At 36.7% G+C, this 21,003-nt stretch overlaps 1 protein-coding gene across 3 annotated transcripts in view; it reads left to right on the forward strand.

The window, feature by feature from the left end:
- Positions 1-2,058: 2,058 nt before the first annotated feature.
- Tspan8 (tetraspanin 8) overlaps positions 2,059-21,003 on the forward strand; it is a 34,109-nt gene continuing 15,164 nt past the window's right edge. The window contains exons 1-3 of one of the 3 annotated variants that reach the window (XM_015482609.2): positions 2,059-2,152; positions 9,346-9,517; positions 17,722-17,784. In XM_015482609.2, the coding sequence (XP_015338095.2) occupies positions 9,458-9,517; positions 17,722-17,784 (123 nt within the window). In that variant the 5' untranslated portion in view covers positions 2,059-2,152; positions 9,346-9,457. Of the gene's footprint in view, positions 2,153-9,128; positions 9,518-17,721; positions 17,785-21,003 lie in introns of those variants that run through there. The other 2 variants (XM_048805102.1, XM_048805096.1) reach the window with 2 other exon arrangements.

Genomic DNA, 21,003 nt, shown 5'->3' on the forward strand with positions numbered 1-21,003 from the left:
AGAACATTCAAATGGGATCCTGGTGCCAGAAATGTGTCTGACTCTCTATTGTAACTTAGGTTACATTCCATCTAGGATGAAGTCACTTTTGTCCTGACCCATCTATAGGCTCCTCCTCCTGACCCAAATTGTGGGGATCTGTTTGGTGTTGCTGCTATCAGTAAATATTTCTATCAGTAAGTCCCTCAATAAATTGCACTCTATGTGATCCTGGATCTGTTTTCTTGAGTCTTAGAACAACCTGGCACCTGGTTGTTTCAGAACATACAAAATTCCTAGTTACTATGGCATTTGAGAGAGACTTATATAAGTGTCAATACAGGAGGTTATTATCCAAGTAACTCCGTATTTATATTTTTCTACATTGCACTAAAATCTAAGCTGGTAACTGCATTTATGATTTCTTATAGGCTTTCTTTTCTCAATGAAAAGTTTAAATTTATGATACAACATTATAATATTAATTGTACATAGGGTAAGAAATTCTTCCCTTCCTTTTATATGGGAAAAATGTTCACTTCTTTTTGAAATTCCCAGTGGACAGTGGAACTGTATAAACCAATATTATCCCAGATTTCGTTTATTTGGCACTTCCCTTTACAGCAATGATTGTTTCAAGTAAATAATTTCACTTTCATACTTCTCATTCCTTCTTCAATCCTTTCCTTTAGGCTTGGTCCCCACTATGTGGCTAAAACTGGTCTACTCTCAAACACAGCAGTAATTCCCATGCGGCCCCAACAAGTCTCATCTTACCAGACTTCTTTCTCTTTAGCTCAGCAGCTGCCCATATTTCCTTAAGATACTTTCCTTAAGACGTGGCAACTGCCCATTTTTCCTTAAGACACTTTCTATTTCTTGCTTTTGGGTTACCGTGCTGCTGTTTTTCCTCTTAATTCATTGTTAACTGCTTTTCAATCTTATGCATTTAATCTTCCTCTTTTGGACAACTTTAGATATTGGTATGCTGTAGGGGAAAAGTCAGAGTTCTGACGTCATCTATCCAGGACTTCTCCTTAGGTAATTTTAATCCAATACTTTGCTTCTGAATATCAACCATATGGCTTGGTTGCCCATGGTTGCCCAAATCTACATCTCTAATCCTGAAATTTTTCCTAAGTTTTGCATTCATATATTGAGCAGGCCACTTGACATCTGCACTTGGACATCCGATGGGCTTCTCAAATCTATGATGTTCAAAACAGAACCTCTGCTCCTTCCCTAGTTTTCTATTTTGGTGGCATCCATGTCAACCAAGTGGTTCAAGTTAAAATCTGGGTGGCATCTGTGTTTCCCACTTTCCATCACTATCAATGCTGATTTCATCTCTAAAGCTTATCCTAAATCCATTTCTTCCTCTTTTACTATTCTCATCCCAACCAGCCATTGTCATCTCCTTCCTGAATCACTGCAACGTATCACTTTATTGCTCCAGATCTGCATTCATATCTAATAATTCTTCTATAAACTTCATTCTTTTTTCTCTGGCTTACAACTCTGCAGGATCTGGACTGAAGGCCTTCCTCTCTGAACTCATACCAATTTCCTACTCTACACCAACATTGACCATCTTTCTCTAGCCTGACACATTTGTGCTCACCTTAGAGACTTTGTGCTGTCACCTGTGTCTGTCTATGATGCTGCCCTAGGTCTGAGCATGTCTTGTGACTTTTTTTATCAGGCAGCTTCAGTTTAAATGTCACCTCTGAGAGGTTCCGCCTGATGGGAAGGAGTTCCTGCAGTTACCTAGTAACACAGGATCCTGCTATTACAAGGTGATTCCTTGTATAATTATTTGTGTATTGTTTGTTTGCTGTCTCAAGTCGATAGAATATATGGTCTGTTAGTGTGGTGTCGGTTTTATTTTTCTCTTGCAATGCAGAAGCACATAGTGGTGATTATAATCTGCCAGTCACTATGTTAGAAGTAGGAACATAGTGGTACATACAAATAGATGCTTATTATTATTATTATTATTATTATTCAAAATCAATTCAGGTATTTAGATAACTTTGGTATTTATCTGTTCATTGAAGAAATATTTAAGTGCTGACTATATTCCAAGCTCTCAAGACATGGCAGTGAACAACAGAGAAAATACCCTGGACCTGATGTTTGAATTCCAGAAATGAAATCCAAAGGAAAATAATAGGTAAACCAACATGTAATCTAACAAGGATAAAACATCTGTCACTGCAGAAGAGGGAAAAGAAGAAATGGGAGAGCCCTGAGAGAGGAATACATTTAGAAAGTCAAGGAGTCCACTGGGGCAGCAGCAGCATGAGAGGGAAGAAATTGGGAGTGAGCACAGTGGGAAAGGCAGCCAAGGGCCCATTTTAAGTGGTTTTGGATTTTATTCTAACAGTGATGGGAATCCATTAGAGTTCAAAGCTGGGGAGTGACATAATCTTTTGCTGCACAGAGAATTGCTTTATGAACTCTTTTCTTCTCAGAAAGCTCCCAGGGTATTGGCTGAAAATACAGTGATTCTCGAGAAACTTGACATTTCTGGCTGATAATACTTATGCATCAGGTCCTATGCTACCAGCACAGAAATCCTGGAATATGTTCCCATATTTGCACATTCCATTTGGAGGGTCTTGGCCAGGCCAGTCCATCTGGCTTAATACCTTTTTGCACTCATGAACAAAGAGAAAAAAAAAAAAAGAGCACAGTACTCACAGGAATTTCCTGGCTCTCTGAAGCTTCAAGTAAGAACATGGCATGATAAATTGGTATTCAGAAAGAGTTTGGGTCCTTTCTACAATGTGTAAAAACAAAACACAACAAAATAAGGAAGGGGACTCCTTTGGAATATTTTCTGAAGGTTTAATGATTTATGTAGGCCAAACAAATTAGAGATCAATGTGATTCTGTACAGCAAAACAATCTCTGGGATTGGTTCTACCCCTGGGCATTCAAAAGACTCCCAAGAGTAGCTATTTAAAAACAAAAAAATTCTGACTTCCTCACATGGTTGACTTCTGGAGAGGCACTTTTTGAATCAAGTAGAGTGTTAATAAGTAAGAGAATTACTGAGAAGGTCAGAGAAGTAAGCATTAAATGTCTAACGATAAATGGAGAAAGAAGCTAAGAGAGAGTTCTGGGAGAAACAGTCTTTCTACTACTGATTTCTAAAAAAACTGTTATTTGGAGATTGTGTTCTTAAAGACATGAACTTTGACTTGATATGACTGAAATTGGGGTAGTGTATTTAGAGGAAGTGAAGGTAAACCAGGCTATTGTCCTCTGTCCTCAGAATAATGGTTAAGTGTTCAGCCATGGGTTTCCTGGTACATCTTTTATCTTCTCACATTAAGAGAAAATCAAGTTTTCTCAGTACTCAAGAAAAACTTAAAATAGGATTCTTTGTGGTTTGAAAAAATGTTTATTTAAACCAGAGAATGAATTATTTTCTACCTGAGTTTATATGGAATATATTTTGTTGTTTCTTACAAAGGTGTAAATTGGAGGTTTGGGATTTTCTCATAAGTGACCTTTATAATGACTTCCTGTTATTTTATTGTCCTCTGGGAACCAGACAAGCTGTGTGATACATTCTCACCATGTGAGGCTGAATAAATCTCTCTAATTTGGAATTAGTCACTTGTGAATCCTAATTTATGTTATGTGTACAATGTCTGTTTATTTCTGACTAGTCATGAGAGAAGCCTGTGTAACAGTGTAACATTTTGTTTGGGTTCTTTCAGTTTGAGAACTTGGTGTCCCATACAAGCTTTAAATTTCGCCACCTTACTCTATTATTGTTATTATTTCACTTTTAAATTCTGTGTTGGTGGCCCCTACTCATTTCCCTACCTCTTAATCACTGTTAACTTAGAAACTAATCACATCCAGACACTAATGTGTACCTTGTGAACTTGCTAAACAAAGGACCAATTCAGACAGCTCACAGAAAAACAGGTTGGTATTTAAACTTCAAACTTACAAAGCAAATACCCAGGCAAAAATTTGGCACAAAAATAGACTATTCAAGACTCCTGGGCTGGTGATCACAAGGCCCTGTTTTGTATTCTTTATTCTCTTGTTGGGTGTTGTAGTCACTGGGCACAAGTCCTAATTTGAAGAGAAGAAAAAATAAAACTGACCTCTGAGAAATCAGCTAACAAAATAATAGAGCAGGACTAAGAAATCAATCAATCATAATTAAAGAATTTTAGAAGTATTGAAAATGCAATTAAAAGGTGATCTTCGAGGGCGGGCTCAATTGCAATCACAGCTTGGTAAAGGAAAACCTTGTAAGTTATCATGTGACCTTGTCTAGGGATAGACTGTGATCACAGAGAGGAAGAGTTGAGTGGAGTATAGACAAGGTGACCTTGAGAAGGAAGACTTGGGGGCGGGGGTATCTCAGCAATATGCAGGAAGAGGATGCTAAGACCACTGAGAGCTTCCATGGGAGGGTTTGACTATTGGATTTTGGGATGGTTCTAGACTCAACAGCTTATCCAATCTCTGCAAAACATCTACTGACCCTGAACTGAATTCATCCCCCAGACACTACCTGTGCATGCTCTGGCCTCTGTGACACTGTGTCATAGGGATAGGATTTTCTGAATAGGGCACTATCTTACGCTGGATAAGTTTTGGATACTTTTCTCATGAAAAAAACTAAGAAATTGACATTCTGGCTCCTGGAAAAGCATTTAAGATGAACCTTTCCAAACAAGCAGATCACCAATGGAAAGGGTGGCTAAGCTATGCTTTGGGGACTGTCAAAATAAGGACCTGACCCCAACCCTCACCCAGCATCTCTGGCTTTTTTACCTCAACTTCCCAAAACTATGGTAAATATAAAAGGAATATAATCATTGTAGTGAGGCCTAGTAAGAATGCACAGGCAACTCTAATTCATTATGGTCTAAAGCTACATTTTTAATCACTGCTCTATTTTGCCTCAATTTTTACTCATAAACACCAACCAATTTTGGTGATCTAGAATTTGTTTTTCTAAATCCACAGTTTCATGTTTTTCCTTATAAGACCTAAATGGTAGCTTTATATGTAGGTATGAATAATGAATATTAGAATAAAAATATCTATAGGAAAGAAAGAATGTTGGCTATTAGATAGTGGATACTTGCAACTCTAAGTCACACTTTATTTCTGAGCTGGAATTAATATTAGGAGTACAGTTTGCTGTTTTAAAATGTCCTGCACAATGAGAAGGGGGACCATTCTCATGCCAGATGCTTCCCATGCTGAGTGGAAATGTATGAAGAGTTTTTATAAGCCGGGCTGTGAAATACACTGGTTAGGTTATGCAGAGCAGTAAGCTCACAGGAAAGCAGAATGTTGATCTCAGGAAGGCTGGAATCAGATTAGAAGACAGCAGAAGCCAAGGCTCTGCTCCCATGAGAATACCACAAAGCCCAGAAGTGTGCGACTTTAGTTTTCCAGAAATAAGAAAAAAGGATTCCCAAAATAAGAAATACTAAAAGAGAACTCTTCACTCTAAGTGTTTAGAATGCAGGACCTGATGCTCTTTCTACACCCCCAAGTACAGTTGTAGGGAATTTTAATATTATTTTCTTCCTACTGTTACCAACCTTTGAGAAAATGAATTGATAATTCACAATGCCATTAAAACATATAGTATAAAGTGACAGTTATGATGGGAGGAATTATAATATAAAAGAGAAAGGTATCTTTTCTCTAAAACACATGATTTGCTTTTTAAACTACCTATTCTGTTGAAAAGTACTTTGGGTTACTAGATTTTGGAAACTAAAACACAAAGAGAAATTATCATCTCACAATAGGCATTGTCACAGCAGGGATTTTTATCTTGTTTTATAAACTGCTATGTCTCTGCACCTAATATAGCATTTGAAATATCATTTGTTGAATGAAGCTTTGAGTTTATCTTATAGAGGGGAAGATAATACCACGAAGAAAGTATGAACCAACTATCTATGTTTATTTTTTGGATCAAATTCTGTTTCACTCTGTTTTGCACTTCTATAACAAAAACCCCTGAGACTGGATAATTTATAAAGGATAGATTTCTTTCTGGAGGCTGGGAAATTCAAGGTCAAGGGGTCCACATCTGATGAGGGCCTTCCTGATACATCATCCCACAGTGGAAGGCAGATGGATAAGAATGTGTGTGTGTGTGTGTGTGTGTGTGTGTGTGTGTGTGTGTGTGTGTGTGTATGTGTATGAGAGAGAGAGAGAGAGAGAGAGAGAGAGAGAATGNAGAGAGAGAGAGAGAGAGGGGAGGGGGTGGAGAGACTGTGCACACAGGAGGGTGGGGAGGATGAAGAAATAGTATGAGAGGGAGGCTGAACTCCTTTTTCTAACAAACCCACTCCCACAATAATGCTGGTAAAGCCTTCATGACCTAGTTATCTTTTAAAGGGCCACCTCTCAACCCTGTGGCATTGAGGATTAAGTTTCCAACAGATGAACTTTGGGGGTGAATTCAAACAAGTCCCAAATGTAAGTCTGATTTGTCTGGTGACCTAAAGAAAGTACCATAATTTTATAGGGCATCTGATGGTCCTCTTCATATCGTTTCTTGTACCCTGAGCATAAAGGATCTCTCTTTCTCTTTTCTCTGCCAAAGTGTCCATGCTGCTAACTAAACCTAGTTTAATGATGGATTTCCTCCCTAGAGAACTATGAGCTAGTGAGGGAATCACTAGCTGAATTTCCGGGAGAGCTGGGCACTGTTATTTCCAATGCTAGCTTCTGTGGCTTCATAAAGAAGGATCTCTGACTTTCAGGCATAAGGGAATCAAATAGGAGAGAGACACAAATAAATGAATATAGGATGGCAACCGCAGAGTCAAGGTCTGTTCAAATCACTTTAGTGTGAGGACTGAGAGGTCAGAGCCAGGGCAGCAGATGAGGAAGGGAAGCCTCTGCAGGCAAGGTGCCAGTGGAACTGAGCACCAAAAGGTGTTTGTGATAATTCACCAGGTAGAGTAGGTAGAAAAGGGTATTCCAGAAAGAGAGAACAGCATGACATGGAGGCAAAAAAGACCATAGTATGCTAGAGGCCACTGAACTAATTCTGTGTTTATGGAGGTGCTGGAAGTGGAGGCAGCAGGAAAGAGTTCTGCAAGTTGGGTGCCATGTGCTTCGAGTGCATCCCAAGGAGTTTGAAATTTTTCCCATAAGTAACAAGAAACCATTCTTAGATTGGCTTTTGATAAGATGAATTCTGGCGTGCTAGGGCTGGTGGGGCAGAGCTGTCAGGGAAACTGATTATGATTCTATGGAAGGGATAAGAGAAGAAGACCCAGAGATTGATAAAGACATTGGCTAAAGGGTGAGATGCAGGAAACAGGGATGAGGGAAATTTAGGAGCATGACAGACTACGGGGAATTATTGATGTGAGGTAAGAAAGAAAGAAGAATACAAATTGACGCTACAGTATTTAGCTTGGGCAAGTACCATGCGATTTGAACATTCACTGGGTAGGAAAGTTACAAGAAGGAACTGTGCCATATTGGTTTTGAATTGGACTGGGAGTTCTATTCCACAGAGTCATTTTCCTGTAAAAGCACACCCACTGATTGCATTTCAGCATTCAAGAATGATTAAACTACAGACTGTATTCTCTTTAAGGAGATTTTGCGTTCACCAGGAAATCTATTCCAAACCAAAGATAAGTAGGTACTCATTAGATTTCTGTCAACAAAATAACATTTAAAATGTTTTTCTTTTAATTTTATCTCTATGTGATATCTAATTGTTTGGGGACTACAGATTCTTTTGGTTTTCAACTGAAAACTCTTTTTTTCTCTCATGGATTATCTCATATGCACTAAGAAGTGTATAAAATTATTTCAGTTTCCTAGGAGGAAGCAGCACAGAACATGGGCAGTGTTAGTGATGATTTAAATATTAAGTCATTGTTATTTTTAGAACTAGTTCTAAATTTGGCCTTTAACACTAAATATTATTGCCAATAATGCACTGAAATATATTCTCTTACTGTTAGAGAATAGAATTTTATGTTATTGAAAATTAGAAAAATATTCTTCTTTTGGAAGAAGTCCATGCTTGGGCTGGGGTTGTGGCTCAACGGTAGAGTGCTTGCCTGGCACATGCGAGGCCCTGGGTTCAATCCCCAGCACCACATAAAAATAAATAAATAAAACAAAGGTATTACTAAAAAATAAATATTTAGAAAAAATTTAACCATAAAAAAAGAAGTTCATGCTTGCTTATTGTATAGAATTTATAAAGAGTTTAAGGAATTATTTCCTCAATGATTTTTTGAAATATAAAGTTTATTTTTTAAATTTTTTTTATTTGGGGAACTCCCTTTGAGAGTCAGGGTATGGAAACTGGTGTGACCCAGGTTGTTTATGCAAAGTGGTCTAAACCTCCCTGATTAGATCAGAGATTTTTTGCCTTTATCTGAATACAGTTGCTTTGTATTAGCATTAGAAATAAACTGTAGAATCTACAGTCAACAGATCCATGGCTGCCTTTCCATATGATTTTTAATTAATTAATTGATTTTTTTGGTCCAAGAGAATCCAGAATCCAGAAACTGAGTTAGTGGGATGGAGCTATTGCTATACATAATCTATCAGAAGAAAGAAAACACAGTGTCCGCCTTTAAAAGAAACCAAGCTATCAAGACAGGATATACATTATAACAAGAAACAATGGAGCAGTCAGAGAGTAGCTTTTGGGAATTTTATTTATTACTATTATTTTTTTGCATTGTAAAGAAATAAAGATGAAAACGGAATGATCTTACATTAAAGGCAAGGCTGCCTCTCCCCCTCCACCTCCTGCCACTGAGATGCAGTTAAAGCAGCTACCTGGGATTGTTTTGAAAAAGTCAGAAGCTTTGGAAGGCAGATACATGTAATGGTTGTTTCACAATTCTGAGATTAATGATAAAAGGTTACCTAAGCTTGGAATTTTAGCACACATTTTACTGCATTTGGGGGAAAAAATTGTATTTTTGACAAAATACAATGCAAAAATGAGTTGAGACACAATGTCCCTTTACGTGAGAGCAAAACGACCTATTTCCCTATGGTCCAAACAGAAGGCAGGAAAATAAGGCTGAAGTCTAACCACCTACTATCTTGCTGTGCCATTCTCCCCTCTGCTCCAACAACCCTCCCTTAACTTGATATCTGTTTACTTTAGAGGAGGCAGTTTTTGAGAAAGGATCATAACTATCCTGGCCCAGTGCCTCAGGAGCCATGACAAGCAAAAGCACAAACTGGCCTGGATATAGCCTTTGGGATATTTAAATGTGTGGGTTAATTTTTTTATCCATTTTAATAACTAGTTTTCTCTCTTTTTTCCCCCCTGTCTACTTCTTTGCTTTCTATTTATGCTCTGAGGCTGTGGGCACAGGACTGTCTGCAGGCAAATAGTTCCAGAGCATACTGAAGGACAATCTTCTAACGAATAATTAGTTTCACTGTGTATCTGGATTCCTGCTTCTTTTTCGAAATGGCAGGTGCGAATCCCTGTGTAAAATATTCTATGTTTATCTTCAACTTCGTGTTCTTGGTAAGTGTTTTTCTTTTAATTATCAATTTTATCCAAGAAAGGGGATCCTGATATAAATATCATAAATAAGAAGAGACTCTATACTAGAGAAATAGGATGAGGAGGAAAATGTATTTTCCATGTATTTGTTTGGATTGTTCTTTCTTTGGTTATTTCAGCAATTGAAAATAAGCCAATGACTTAAAAAAAAAGTGCACTTCAGGATCTGTAAGGATAAACACTGCTTAAATGTTTTGATATCGTTGCAAAAACAATCAGAGGAAAAATACCCCTTAATTAAAGGAAAATTATTCTTAGTTATGTATCAATCAGGGCTTTTCTGTTTAGGACTCTTTGGAGAAAATGTGCTTTTATTCACCGAGAGCCTGTCTCCTGATTTTTTTCCTTTAACATTTGGGTTTGAAACAGGTGACTAACTAGTTGTGGGATGAGAGAGACAGGAGAAGAGGATAATTTTAAGAGCCTCAAGGAAAAACAATGGATCTTGAAAAAATTTAGGGGAAAATAATACAATTATTTAATCACAAGAAGATTAAACTAGGCTAATGGATATGTTTGAGGATTTTAAAAGTTAGAATTTTGATGTGTCATCAACCTACTTTTAAGTGGCAGGGTTTGTATTTAGCAAATTATATTTCTCTTGAAAGCCTATTGAGGTAGACTAAGTTGTAAGTAAGTTGTAAGTAGCATCTAACATTGGAAAATGGAAAAACACGGTGTGAAAGGGTAGGCTGGGATGTTGATAATTGACCTTATCATTTTTACTATGTATAATACAGCTTTAAAACTGTCCAGAAGTAAATTAGTAGAATAGCCAAAGTGCTTAAATAAGAAAAATCATGTTGTATTCTGAATTGAAAAATAGATCATATGGTACAATGAGAATAGAACTGTTTTTGCTTTTGAATTTGGTTGTCTTTAATAAGCAGAAAGCCAGTATCTATGTGTTGGTAAATTTATACCCTATTAAAATAATGATGAACTTTATTAAACTTAACTACATGAGTACAGCTTTATTGCATAGAATAACTTTCCATTTAATGGTCAGTAGCCCTAATGAATACAGATGACATACTGGTAAATTAAATAAATGAGTATGTAAGTAAATAAAATAAAAAGAAGGTTTCTTCTTTCTTCTTTCCCTCAAAAAATGGGCTGCTTCTGAAAATATTAAATGAAGCTCATGCACGTATGCACTTTTTAACATTAGTTCTGATAAATTTCTTTCCTTGAAATATTTAAAACATTGGGAGTAGAATATAAAGAAGCAAATGCTTATGTTCTTTGGCTTAGTGTTTTGTTTTTAGCTGATTTTTATGGAGAGTTTCCAACATTCACAAAAGATAAACTAGGCTAAGTGACCCCATCACCCAGCCCCAACAGCCTTGAATCCACAGCCAATCTTTCTCCATTCATACTCATTCATTTCCCCGTCCCCTGCTATTTTGAAGCATATCTTAAATATATGCCACTTCATTTATCAATATTTTAGTACATATCTTTGAAAGAAAATACTTCTTTGAAAAGTGTAGCCATAACATAATTATCATACTTTAAAAACTTTATGAGAATTTCTCAATCAATTCTGAAATATCTATCTAGGGCTCAAATTTCCAGTTGCCTCAGAAATGTTTGTTAGGATTCTGATCCAAATAAAGTCCACACATTGTGATTGATTGATATTTTTTCATGTCATTTGTAGTTAATCTGTAGATTATCCCTCCCACATCATCTTTTTTCTCCCCCTTCAAATTTTATATAGTGATATGTGCTGTTTGGCTTATCACATTTTTCTATGGTCTGAGTTTTTCTATTTGTGTACTTAAAGTGTAATTTAATATGTCTTTGTGTACAATCTGTAAGTTAATTTTTGCATGAGATGGTTTGATAAGTTTTAGATTTGTTTTTTTTCTTTGTATAACTACCTCATAAGTGATAATGTATTCTTTCATCAGAAAGATGTGTCACATTTTTGTAATGATGCTCAAGTGCTCCATTTTTAGTTCATTAAGAGATTAAAATTGCTGATATTCTAATTCTATCAAGTTTTCTTCACATATTACCTGGAAAATTTTCTATAAGGAGAATATTCTCATTTACTGATTTACTTTTTGATTACCAATGGTACTCAGTATGTGTGTGTGTGTGTGTTTGAAATTTAATTTAATTATGTGTATATCATACATAATTAAATAAAAAGTAGCATAAATACTTCTTTCTTAATCTTCAGTTAACCAGTTTTCAACAGTGATAAGCTTGTCTTTAAGTATCCTTATGAAATAATAGGTAAATTTCATTATAGTTCTTATCCTTATTGATGTGCCATTTGTTCCATGTTTGACCATTAGGAGCTTCTTCAGGTTGACTTCTGAGTCTATTTGACACGATTCTAATAACTTTGGCAACTTCTTCATTATGTGGTATATCAACATGTTCCAAGATGCTTTTTCCTGCCCTGACTTGTAATCAGTTATTTCTCCAGGAAGTTCTGAAAACTGCAGTTGTTGTCTTCTTTCTATGATACAGAATATATGTGGTCCTTTTAAACAAACCAACTATCAATATATTAATAAATGTATGGCTCCCATTGTAGTAAGATGTCCCAAAGCACCAAAACCAATAATAATCTTCAAATTCCAAAACAGTAAAAAATATGTCTTTCTTGCATAAAAGCAGTATGCAAAGTTGGTAGTGGTTGTTAATTCCTCCTTTTTAAAATTAAATAACAGGAATTTGCAATAGATCTGAATTTTTTTAAAGAGAGAGAGAGAGAGAGAGAGAGAGAGAGAATTTTTTTTAAATGTTTACTTTTTGGCGGACACAACATCTTTGTTTTGTATGTGGTGCTGAGGATTGAACCCGGGCGGCACGCATGCCAGGCGAGCACGCTACCGCTTGAGCCACATCCCCAGCCCCTAGATCTGAATTTTAAACTCAAATAATAAAGACAATCTAGGATAAGAGTTTATCATAGATCTGGGATTATATATTTAAGACTGAGGTTCAAGGTCAATTGTAAGAGGTCTATACCACATCGTCACCAATTTCCTGGAGGAGCTCCGATGGTTTTATGGTTGCCATATCTATTTGTTTCTCTGATAACACAAAGTCTTTCCCACATTGTGGATTTCAGGTAGACAGTTCTAACTTCCTTCAGGGGCTCTTCCTGGCAGCACGTGTCTTGGGTTTTATAATCTCTATGAAAGAAATCTTGAAATGGAGTCTTTCAGCAAGAAAATTGAAAGCAATGGTTTTAAAGATCATTGGTTATTTCTTAGCCAACACGTGACACCAGTATTTTAAATCAAAATCTAGGCAGTAGGAGGGGTGGTTTGAGGTTAGGGAATGTTCTTGTCTCTACCCCTCCATCTACCCTCAACCCAGAGTTCATGGTTGGAATTTTATGATCCTTCATCGGAAATTAGCAATTTGTCACATTCCTAATGTTTACTTAAGTAAAAATTTTAACGGTCCCACTGATGTGGTTTTCTTGTAGATGCCGATGACCTTATGTTTTCAAATGCATTCTTTTCTGATGTAACTTTCAAAATTAATTTTTTGCAAAGTAGGGCCAGATGTTGAAATATCTCTAAGATATGCATATGGTCATTTAAACTAATCATACTGGTTTCTTTTGGGAGAGAACTTGAAATATGCCATATAGAAATGCAGGAATTTCTGTTTGTTAGAAATACTAATTGAAGAGAAATATGTAAATGCAAAAATTATTCCTAACCATTCATTCTAAAGTTTGCTGCAAATTAGAGAGTTCGAGGTGCTATAGATGATAGAGAAGTTATAGGTACAAAACCTATTTCTCTGAGTCTTATATTAAAAATGGATGAAATGCCCAAATTTATTTTGCTTTTCTCAGAAAGTTCAGGCCTTGGAGTATGGTAGATCTTTAAACTTTCTTAGGGTTTGGAGTAAATATGGAATATGGGGCTTTTTGCTTGAAGACACAGTAAAATATGACTGGGGACTGAGTGGACAGTTCTTAATGAGGGGAAATAGGATGAGGTAAGAGAGGCAAGATGAGAAGAAGGAGCCAAGCTGTACAGGCAAAGGTATTAGCAACTGAAAGAAGCCAAAGCATGAGGAGCCTTGGAGACAGCAAAAGATTCTTTTTTTTTTTAAGATGGACACAATAACTTTATTTTATTTATTTGTTTTTTTCCAGAATGCATTATAATTCTTATTACATGTATAGAGCACAATTTTTCATATCTCTGGTTGTATACATAGTATATTCACACCAATTCGTGTCTTCATACTTGTACTTTGGATAGTAATGATCATCACATTCCACCATCATTAATTATCCCTGCTCTCTCCCTTCCCCTTCAACCCCTCTGCCTTATTTAGAGTTTGTCTGTACCTCCCATGCTTCTGCTCCCTATCCCACTATGAATCAGCCTCCTTATATCAAAGAAAACATCTGGTATTTGGTTTTTTGGGATTGGCTAACTTCACTTAGCATTATTTTCTCCAATGCCATCCATTTACCTGCAAATGCCATGATTTTATTCTCTTTTATTGCTGAGTAATATTCCATTGTGTATATTTGCCACATTTATTTTTATCCATTCATCTATTGAAGGGCATCTAGGTTGGTTCCATGGTTTAGCTATTGTGAATTGTGCTACTATAAACATTGAGGTGGCTGTGTTCCTGTAGTATGCTGTTTTCAAGTTCTTTGGGTGTAGACTGAGGAGAGGGACAGCTGGGTCAAATGGTGATTCCATTCCCAATTTTCCAAGAAATCTCCATACTGCTTTCCATATTGGCTGCACCAATTTGCAGTCCCACCAGCAGTGTATGAGTGTACCTTTTTCCCCATATCCTCGCCAACACTTTTATTGTTGTTTCTATCCATAATAGCTGCCATTCTGACAGGAGTGAGATGAAATCTTAGAGTGGTTTTGATTTACATTTCTCTAATTGCTAGTGATGATGAACATTTTTTCATGTATTTGTTGATTGATTGCATATCCTTTTCTGAGAAGTATCTCATCATGTTCTTGGCCCATTTATTGATTGGGTTATTTGTTTTTTTGGTGTTTAGCTTTTTGAGTTCTATGTATACCCTAGACATTAGTACTCTATCTGATGTGTGAGGAGTAAAGATTTGCTCTCAAGATATAGGCTTACAGATTTGCTCCCAAGATGTAGGCTTACCTCACAGATTGTTTTTGCTGAGAAGAAACTTTTTAGTTTGAATCCATCCCATTTATTGATTCTTGATTTTAATTCTTGTGCCACAGGAGTCTTATTAAGGAAGTTGAGGCCTAATCCTACCTGATGGAGATTAGGTCCTCCTTTTTCTTAGATGCAGGGTCTCTGGTTGTATACCTAAGTCCTTGATCCATTTTGAGTTGAGTTTTGGAGTGAATCTGGGAACCAGCATTTCATTGTCTATCATTGTGTGTGTGTGCTTTGCCTGGGCCCCTAAATTGAATGTGCTCAGAATAATTAAAAATCTGGAAGCAAAGTAAATATAACTCTAAGATAGGGGTACCTTAAAAATAATCAGACACAATTATATTTTATTCTATCAGTTGAAGATGCCCCAAGACAAAGACTTAAAAATGGCTGAAATGTGTGACCTTTGTAAAAACAGTGATTGCCTGACATTATACATTTAGCCTTGGTTGAACTGGGATGATGACAAAAGGTGTAACAGCCCAGTGGCTGAAAAGAAACAAGTCACTTTTCTAAATAGCAGTATTTTTATTATGGAGTGCAAATTTAGGAAATAGTTTTGAAAGAGAAAAGATACCATAGAAAAAAATAACGATTTAGTAACAATTACTGGAGCTTAACCCAAGGACAAATATAGCATTTACTACTCCATCTTCTAGGGAGTAGATACTTTTTTCTTAATTCATAGTTTTTGTTGTTTAAATCAGTATAAAAAGATCAGGGGACAAACCCTGAAGGCCATACTAGGGAAAGGGCTCAAAGAACCATTATGATTGATGCTCAAAGAGAGGAGATGAAATAATTTAGTATTAATCATAACTCTGGAATGATCATTTTGATAGAAAATAAATTTACTTTTAAAGTCAGTCAAAGCATTTATAAATAATTTTGTGGTAATAGACTGTGATCTTTACATGTGAATTTCTCCAAATAAGATGAGAATGATATATTTCTTTTTTTAAAAAAATAAAGTTTGAAAGAGAGAGAGAGAGAGAGAGAGAGAGAGAGAGAGAGAGATGAGAGTTTATTAAATTTCAAAATCTCTAAAAGAATTTTGTCTAATTGTGAAGATTGAATTTGGGCAAAATGTTCTTGACTTCTGAAATCATTTGATACTCCTTTTCCATGCTGATGTTACTGACAAAGTTCAGTGGCTGAGAAGACTAAATGTTGCCACTTAATTGGCACATTTGGTTGATTTAATAAAATTTATATATGTGATTTACTTTCTAACTACTTTGCTAAAGTGAAGTAAACAGTAACACAAAGAGAGTTGGTATTTCAAAAAACATCACACTCTTATTCTGTAAGCATTCTTAAAGTTTTCTATTTGACAGTTTAGTAAATACCAGTAAGCACGGTGATCACAATTAGCTACTAGGATAATTAATATTAATTTTAATCAAAGCTAAAAGCTAGAGAGACTATCAAGACAATCAATCAATATAAGTCTATTTGTAAAAGAAGAAAAAGCAAATATCAGTTAGCAAGTCAAACAACAACAACAACAAAAAAATCCAGTGGTATAAAATTACTGAAAATCTCAGAGGGTCTCATTATCATTTGACACAAATTTGCACAGCTTTATTAGCAAATAACTGCTAACAAGAGCACTTATTTCCATTAGCAAATGAAATTAGAATTTTTTGGAAGGAGGTGGGGCATGGGGGAAATAAGGGAGATTTTTTAAGTTCCAAAGCTATTTTTGTTTTTGGATAGTTTGTATTTTAGGGTGTAAAATAATTGCATTGGTAGGTGATAAAGAGCTTTACCTTTCAATCTCATTAGAATAATTTCAATTATTTTATAGAAGTTGAAACATGAAGTAGGGGTAGATTGGTTATGAGTTGCCTTGAAGTTTTACCACATGCCTGTTATCTCTCAGGATTTCAGTTTCTTTAACCAAAATGAAGATTTTGGACCTGGATAATTTTTGAGGTCATTTAGGGAGCACAGATTACATTCAGCTGCTCCTTGAACCTCCCTACTTGGTAACAAGGCCCTTGACCTTATTTCCATTGCAAACTTAATAAGAAACCATTAACAGTGCTGCTGGAGGTTCCAGGCATATGGCTCACCCATACATGAAAACAAGGTCTCTCCAAGGTCAGTGGGTTTTGGAGAACTCAGACGTTCCTTTGTCAAAGCACGGAAAGGTAAGAAAGTCTAGAAAGTCCTCCAAGTCTGGTATGTTACCAGAGCTGCTCTCAACATATCTAATAATAAATCTTTGATTTTTTGAATCCACAATATATATCTTTATTTCTTAAACTCTGAAAGACAAGGGTTTTCCTTAACACTAAAATAAAATGTGTTTTCCATTTTATGTGTTGGCTTTGCTCCAAATTAAATAATCTGGTAAAGTCATTAAAGGAATTTAAGACTTTAAGTACTGTTCTCCATTGTTCCTTTTCTCTGGCTAAGCTTTACTACCTAAAAATGCGTATTTTTAAAGAGTTTATTGAGGTTCAAAAAGTATTGGTTGATATACATCTTTGTTGCTTAACTGGGCATTTTGTTAAATATTCTACTGTTTCCTTTTGATTCCAACTTCAACCTCCCTCTTACATTTTGAATGAATATTTGGTAATTAGTTATTCCCATCTTTTTCTAAGATAGCTTTCCAGGAATAAACCCACAGGCACTCTAAGGATCTTTTATGTTTAAACTATTGTGACTTATCTTTTTTGTGCAATTATCTAAGCAAAAAATGTATGATTAGAATTAAATCATGAAAAATAGTTTTTCCCTTCTTAGTAGAGATGACTTCTTGGCTATAGATCTATGAGTGGACTAGGAATGGGAAGCAGAGTTACTCTTGTCAAACTTGTGTATTATAATACTTTAGCAATTATCTATATGAATATGCCTTAGTATGACAGTTGTGTCTGTCAGGCTGTAATGTACAATTAATGACAAACTATTGCAACCAGATGGATAGGGTGTTTGGAAATAGTGTTTCATTTTATCTTAATTGTAACACTCTTTGTTTTTTTCTGCAGCTATGTGGTATCTTGATCCTGTCAATAGCAATATGGATCCGAGCAAGCAAAGATGGACAAGGGGTAATATAAAAATAAATACAACGTAATCTTGCCCCCAAATAGTTTCTCTTATAATAATGAAAGCAATGGCAATATTAATAATAGTAAATATTTCTGTAGGTTTTTCTTAATTGCCTCATGTAATTGTACTGATAATTTGATTTTATAATTCAATCAAAATTACTTACTATGTTCCTGGCACTGTGCATGGAACAAAGAAAGTAATCACTATGCATAGAATAACCTTCTGGAGAGTGGAAGAGGTGTTATCCCACAATTAGGAAGAGTTCAGTGGAAGTGGAGGTAGAAAGGGGCCAACGTGGAAATTTGACTCCTTCAGTATTTGTTTATGGTTGGCTTGACACAGCTTGGGGATGTAGACCACTGCTCCTCCTCCCCACCCAGAAGAACAATTTATATGGCACCAGGTATTGACAATATTTAGCTGATTCCCAGGTGACTGGCCCCAAAGGAAAGAACATGAGAAGTACCCTTGGAGAAGAATGTACATCAGTGTTGTAAAGGTAGCAGATCTGTCACAGCTAGCATGGAGGGCCACCCCTTATAACAACAGGGGGCTGATCATGCTAGTGCGACTCTGCAGGTAGCTGCACATGCCCAGCTTCTTGCTATTTATGCAGGATCAACATGACCACTTCCCATCACTGCAAGCCTTTCTGTCCCTTGGGCAAAGCTCTTACTAACATTTCCACAGGTTTGAAGGAAGGTTAGTTCTGAGGGTTGATTCTGGCTCCAGCCTTTGGACTCCACATGTGCTATTTCTGCTCCATACCATAGACTCATAGTGTGGAAGGAGGAGGGTGGAGGTGAGAGTGTGGGAAGATTGTTTTGTCAGTTCCCCCAATATAATACTTACAATGCTACCCTGGCACTATCTCCTGGGTCCCCTGTTCCCAGTTTTCTTTTCCTTCCTCCCTCCTGTCAGGAGCAATCCTTTCCTTAATTTATTATTCTTACCCGATGTAAAGCAGTTGACTTGTTCTTCTTGGTTTTTACGCTACTGTCACTATTCACGATTGCAATGTCTTTTCAAAAGTCTTCCTCTTAGGAGGCAATTTGATGTCTATTTGATAGCTACAAAGATAATATGAAGCCAGTAATTAAGACAATGCATTTTCTATTAGAATTTATTATGTGGTGCAGCTAAATGCCTTTGGACACAGCCTGGTGGAAAAAAAGCAAATTAACATCTGTTCTGCTTCCTTTCCTAAAGTGGTTGAGTGGTTGGGTTTTCTGAAAATTTATTTAGTATTTCTTCTTTCTCTTTTTTTTCCTCCTTTTTTGTTTTTCGTAATTTTCTTTCTACCCTGAGAACCTAGGGAATCATTGTGGCAATTAGCCGCTTCCTCATTCTGGGCTTCGCCTCCGTGAAGAAACTGGGTGGTGGGGTGGTTGTGGCAAGTAGTTGGTAACTCCCAAATTTATCATTTTCATTTATTACTTATTCAGATAAATGCAACTCTGACTGCCTAATGGCCTGGGTCGCTGATATTTGGGTCCAAGGAGAATACTGGAAAGTGTGCAGAATCGGTTTGACTTTGGAGCTCATAATTGGGCACAGAGGCTAACAGCCATTTGAGGGTGCTTTTGGTCCTTTAAAGATGTGTGTGCAGTCTGCATTTTATTTTATTTCATTTTCATGTTTCTGGTTGACAGTCTCTTTCTCCCAACTGTTTCTGGTAAACAAACGTGGTGTTTAGTCTGTAAAGGAACTGCACACATTGAACGTGTTAAAGGAGAACTGTTGTCCTTGAGAGGGTGTGACTCCACATCTGGGGAGGAGAATGTACTCGACAGCATCTTTAGTTACATTTTGACTCTTATGCTGTCGGCCTCTTACCCTGAACGAAAGTCTCAATTGGCCAGAACAACATTAACCCGCCTGACATGGGAAATTGTTTTGATTCACATTAATCTGAAGGCAGTGACAAAGAATCGGGACGGAGAGAAGATTTGATTTATTACTGGAAAAACAGAGGCAGCCGTTTTAGAAGAGAAAACATGGGCTTAAAACAAAAAAAAAAAAACAAGGTTGTCAGGGAGGTGGCATCTCTTTCTGCTCAAGTGTCTCAGAGGGACCTGGTTTCCTCAGGATAAATTTTGCACCACGAGGCAAAGTGTGCTGGTAGCCATCTTGTTCTAGCAGATCCCTTCTTCTCTAAAGATGACACCCAAATGCTCCTCTTTCAGGCCCAGCCATCCCATTTCCTGTAGAAAGCCTCCCCTTGTCTTAAGATACACATAGACTCAGTGCTCACCCAAGGCACTGCAGCTTTTAAAAAGCTGCTGTGTCTGTCTCTGTGGGAGCAAGCATCTCAACTGGGGTTTCTACTTCATTCTTTATAACAATAGCCACTTATTGGGCTGGACTTGGAATAGTGACTGACAGGCAGTCAACACAGCGGGTTTTTTTTTTTTTTTTTCCTCAACTGGCTGTGGTTCACTCTGCATGGTCTGTCCTCAGAAGTTCCAGTACAGGTGTTAGGTATTTGGCCTATTCTTTCTAACTCTGGGCTATGTATCCTAAGTTCTAATAACCCAGCTAGAGAGTCTCCATCCTTCCGTGTGCCTTAGGTTTGCCTGTACTGGCTGCAGTGTTCTGAAGAGCAATATTTGATAGTGAATTCATATATAGCTACTTATGTTTTTCTTCCTTAAGGCTGCTTTTTTGTCCCATCTATTTTGACCCAGATGTCATGCCTGTTTAATTAACAAAAATGATTTTCCTAGCTCCAAATCATAACAATCAAACAAACAGAAAACCCCCAAAGCAAACAGAAATCTTTAGGACATAACCAAACTTTCAAAATATGTAAATTGAAACATTATTTGTAAGCATAGACTTTTGGAGACAAAAGAGTCTTTGGAAATCACAGACCTGACCCACTTCCCTTTTATAAATGGAAAACTGGGCCCAATGAGTTAGTTGACCATCCTAGGGTTGCAAACCTAGTTATTTCCTAGGCCTCTGATGGGAATATAGAGCTTCATTTTAATACTTTTATCATTTCTACACATTTCTTCCTATTCATTGTTGAATAAAGGTTTTCTCTAGGCTTAAAAATTAAGTCTTTAAAACAAAAGAATTATTAGTAGTGGCAACAGTTATTTTTGTACTGACTGTTAAGGGAGGTGACCTCTGGGCTGCATGGCAGATTCTGGGAGGCAGAGTCTTTGAGTGGGTGGAGGGACTAGTGCCCTTCCTAGAGACCGTCTAGC

Source organism: Marmota marmota, unplaced genomic scaffold (assembly GCF_001458135.2).
Source record: "Marmota marmota marmota unplaced genomic scaffold, marMar, whole genome shotgun sequence".
Classification (NCBI taxonomy): domain Eukaryota; kingdom Metazoa; phylum Chordata; class Mammalia; order Rodentia; family Sciuridae; genus Marmota; species Marmota marmota.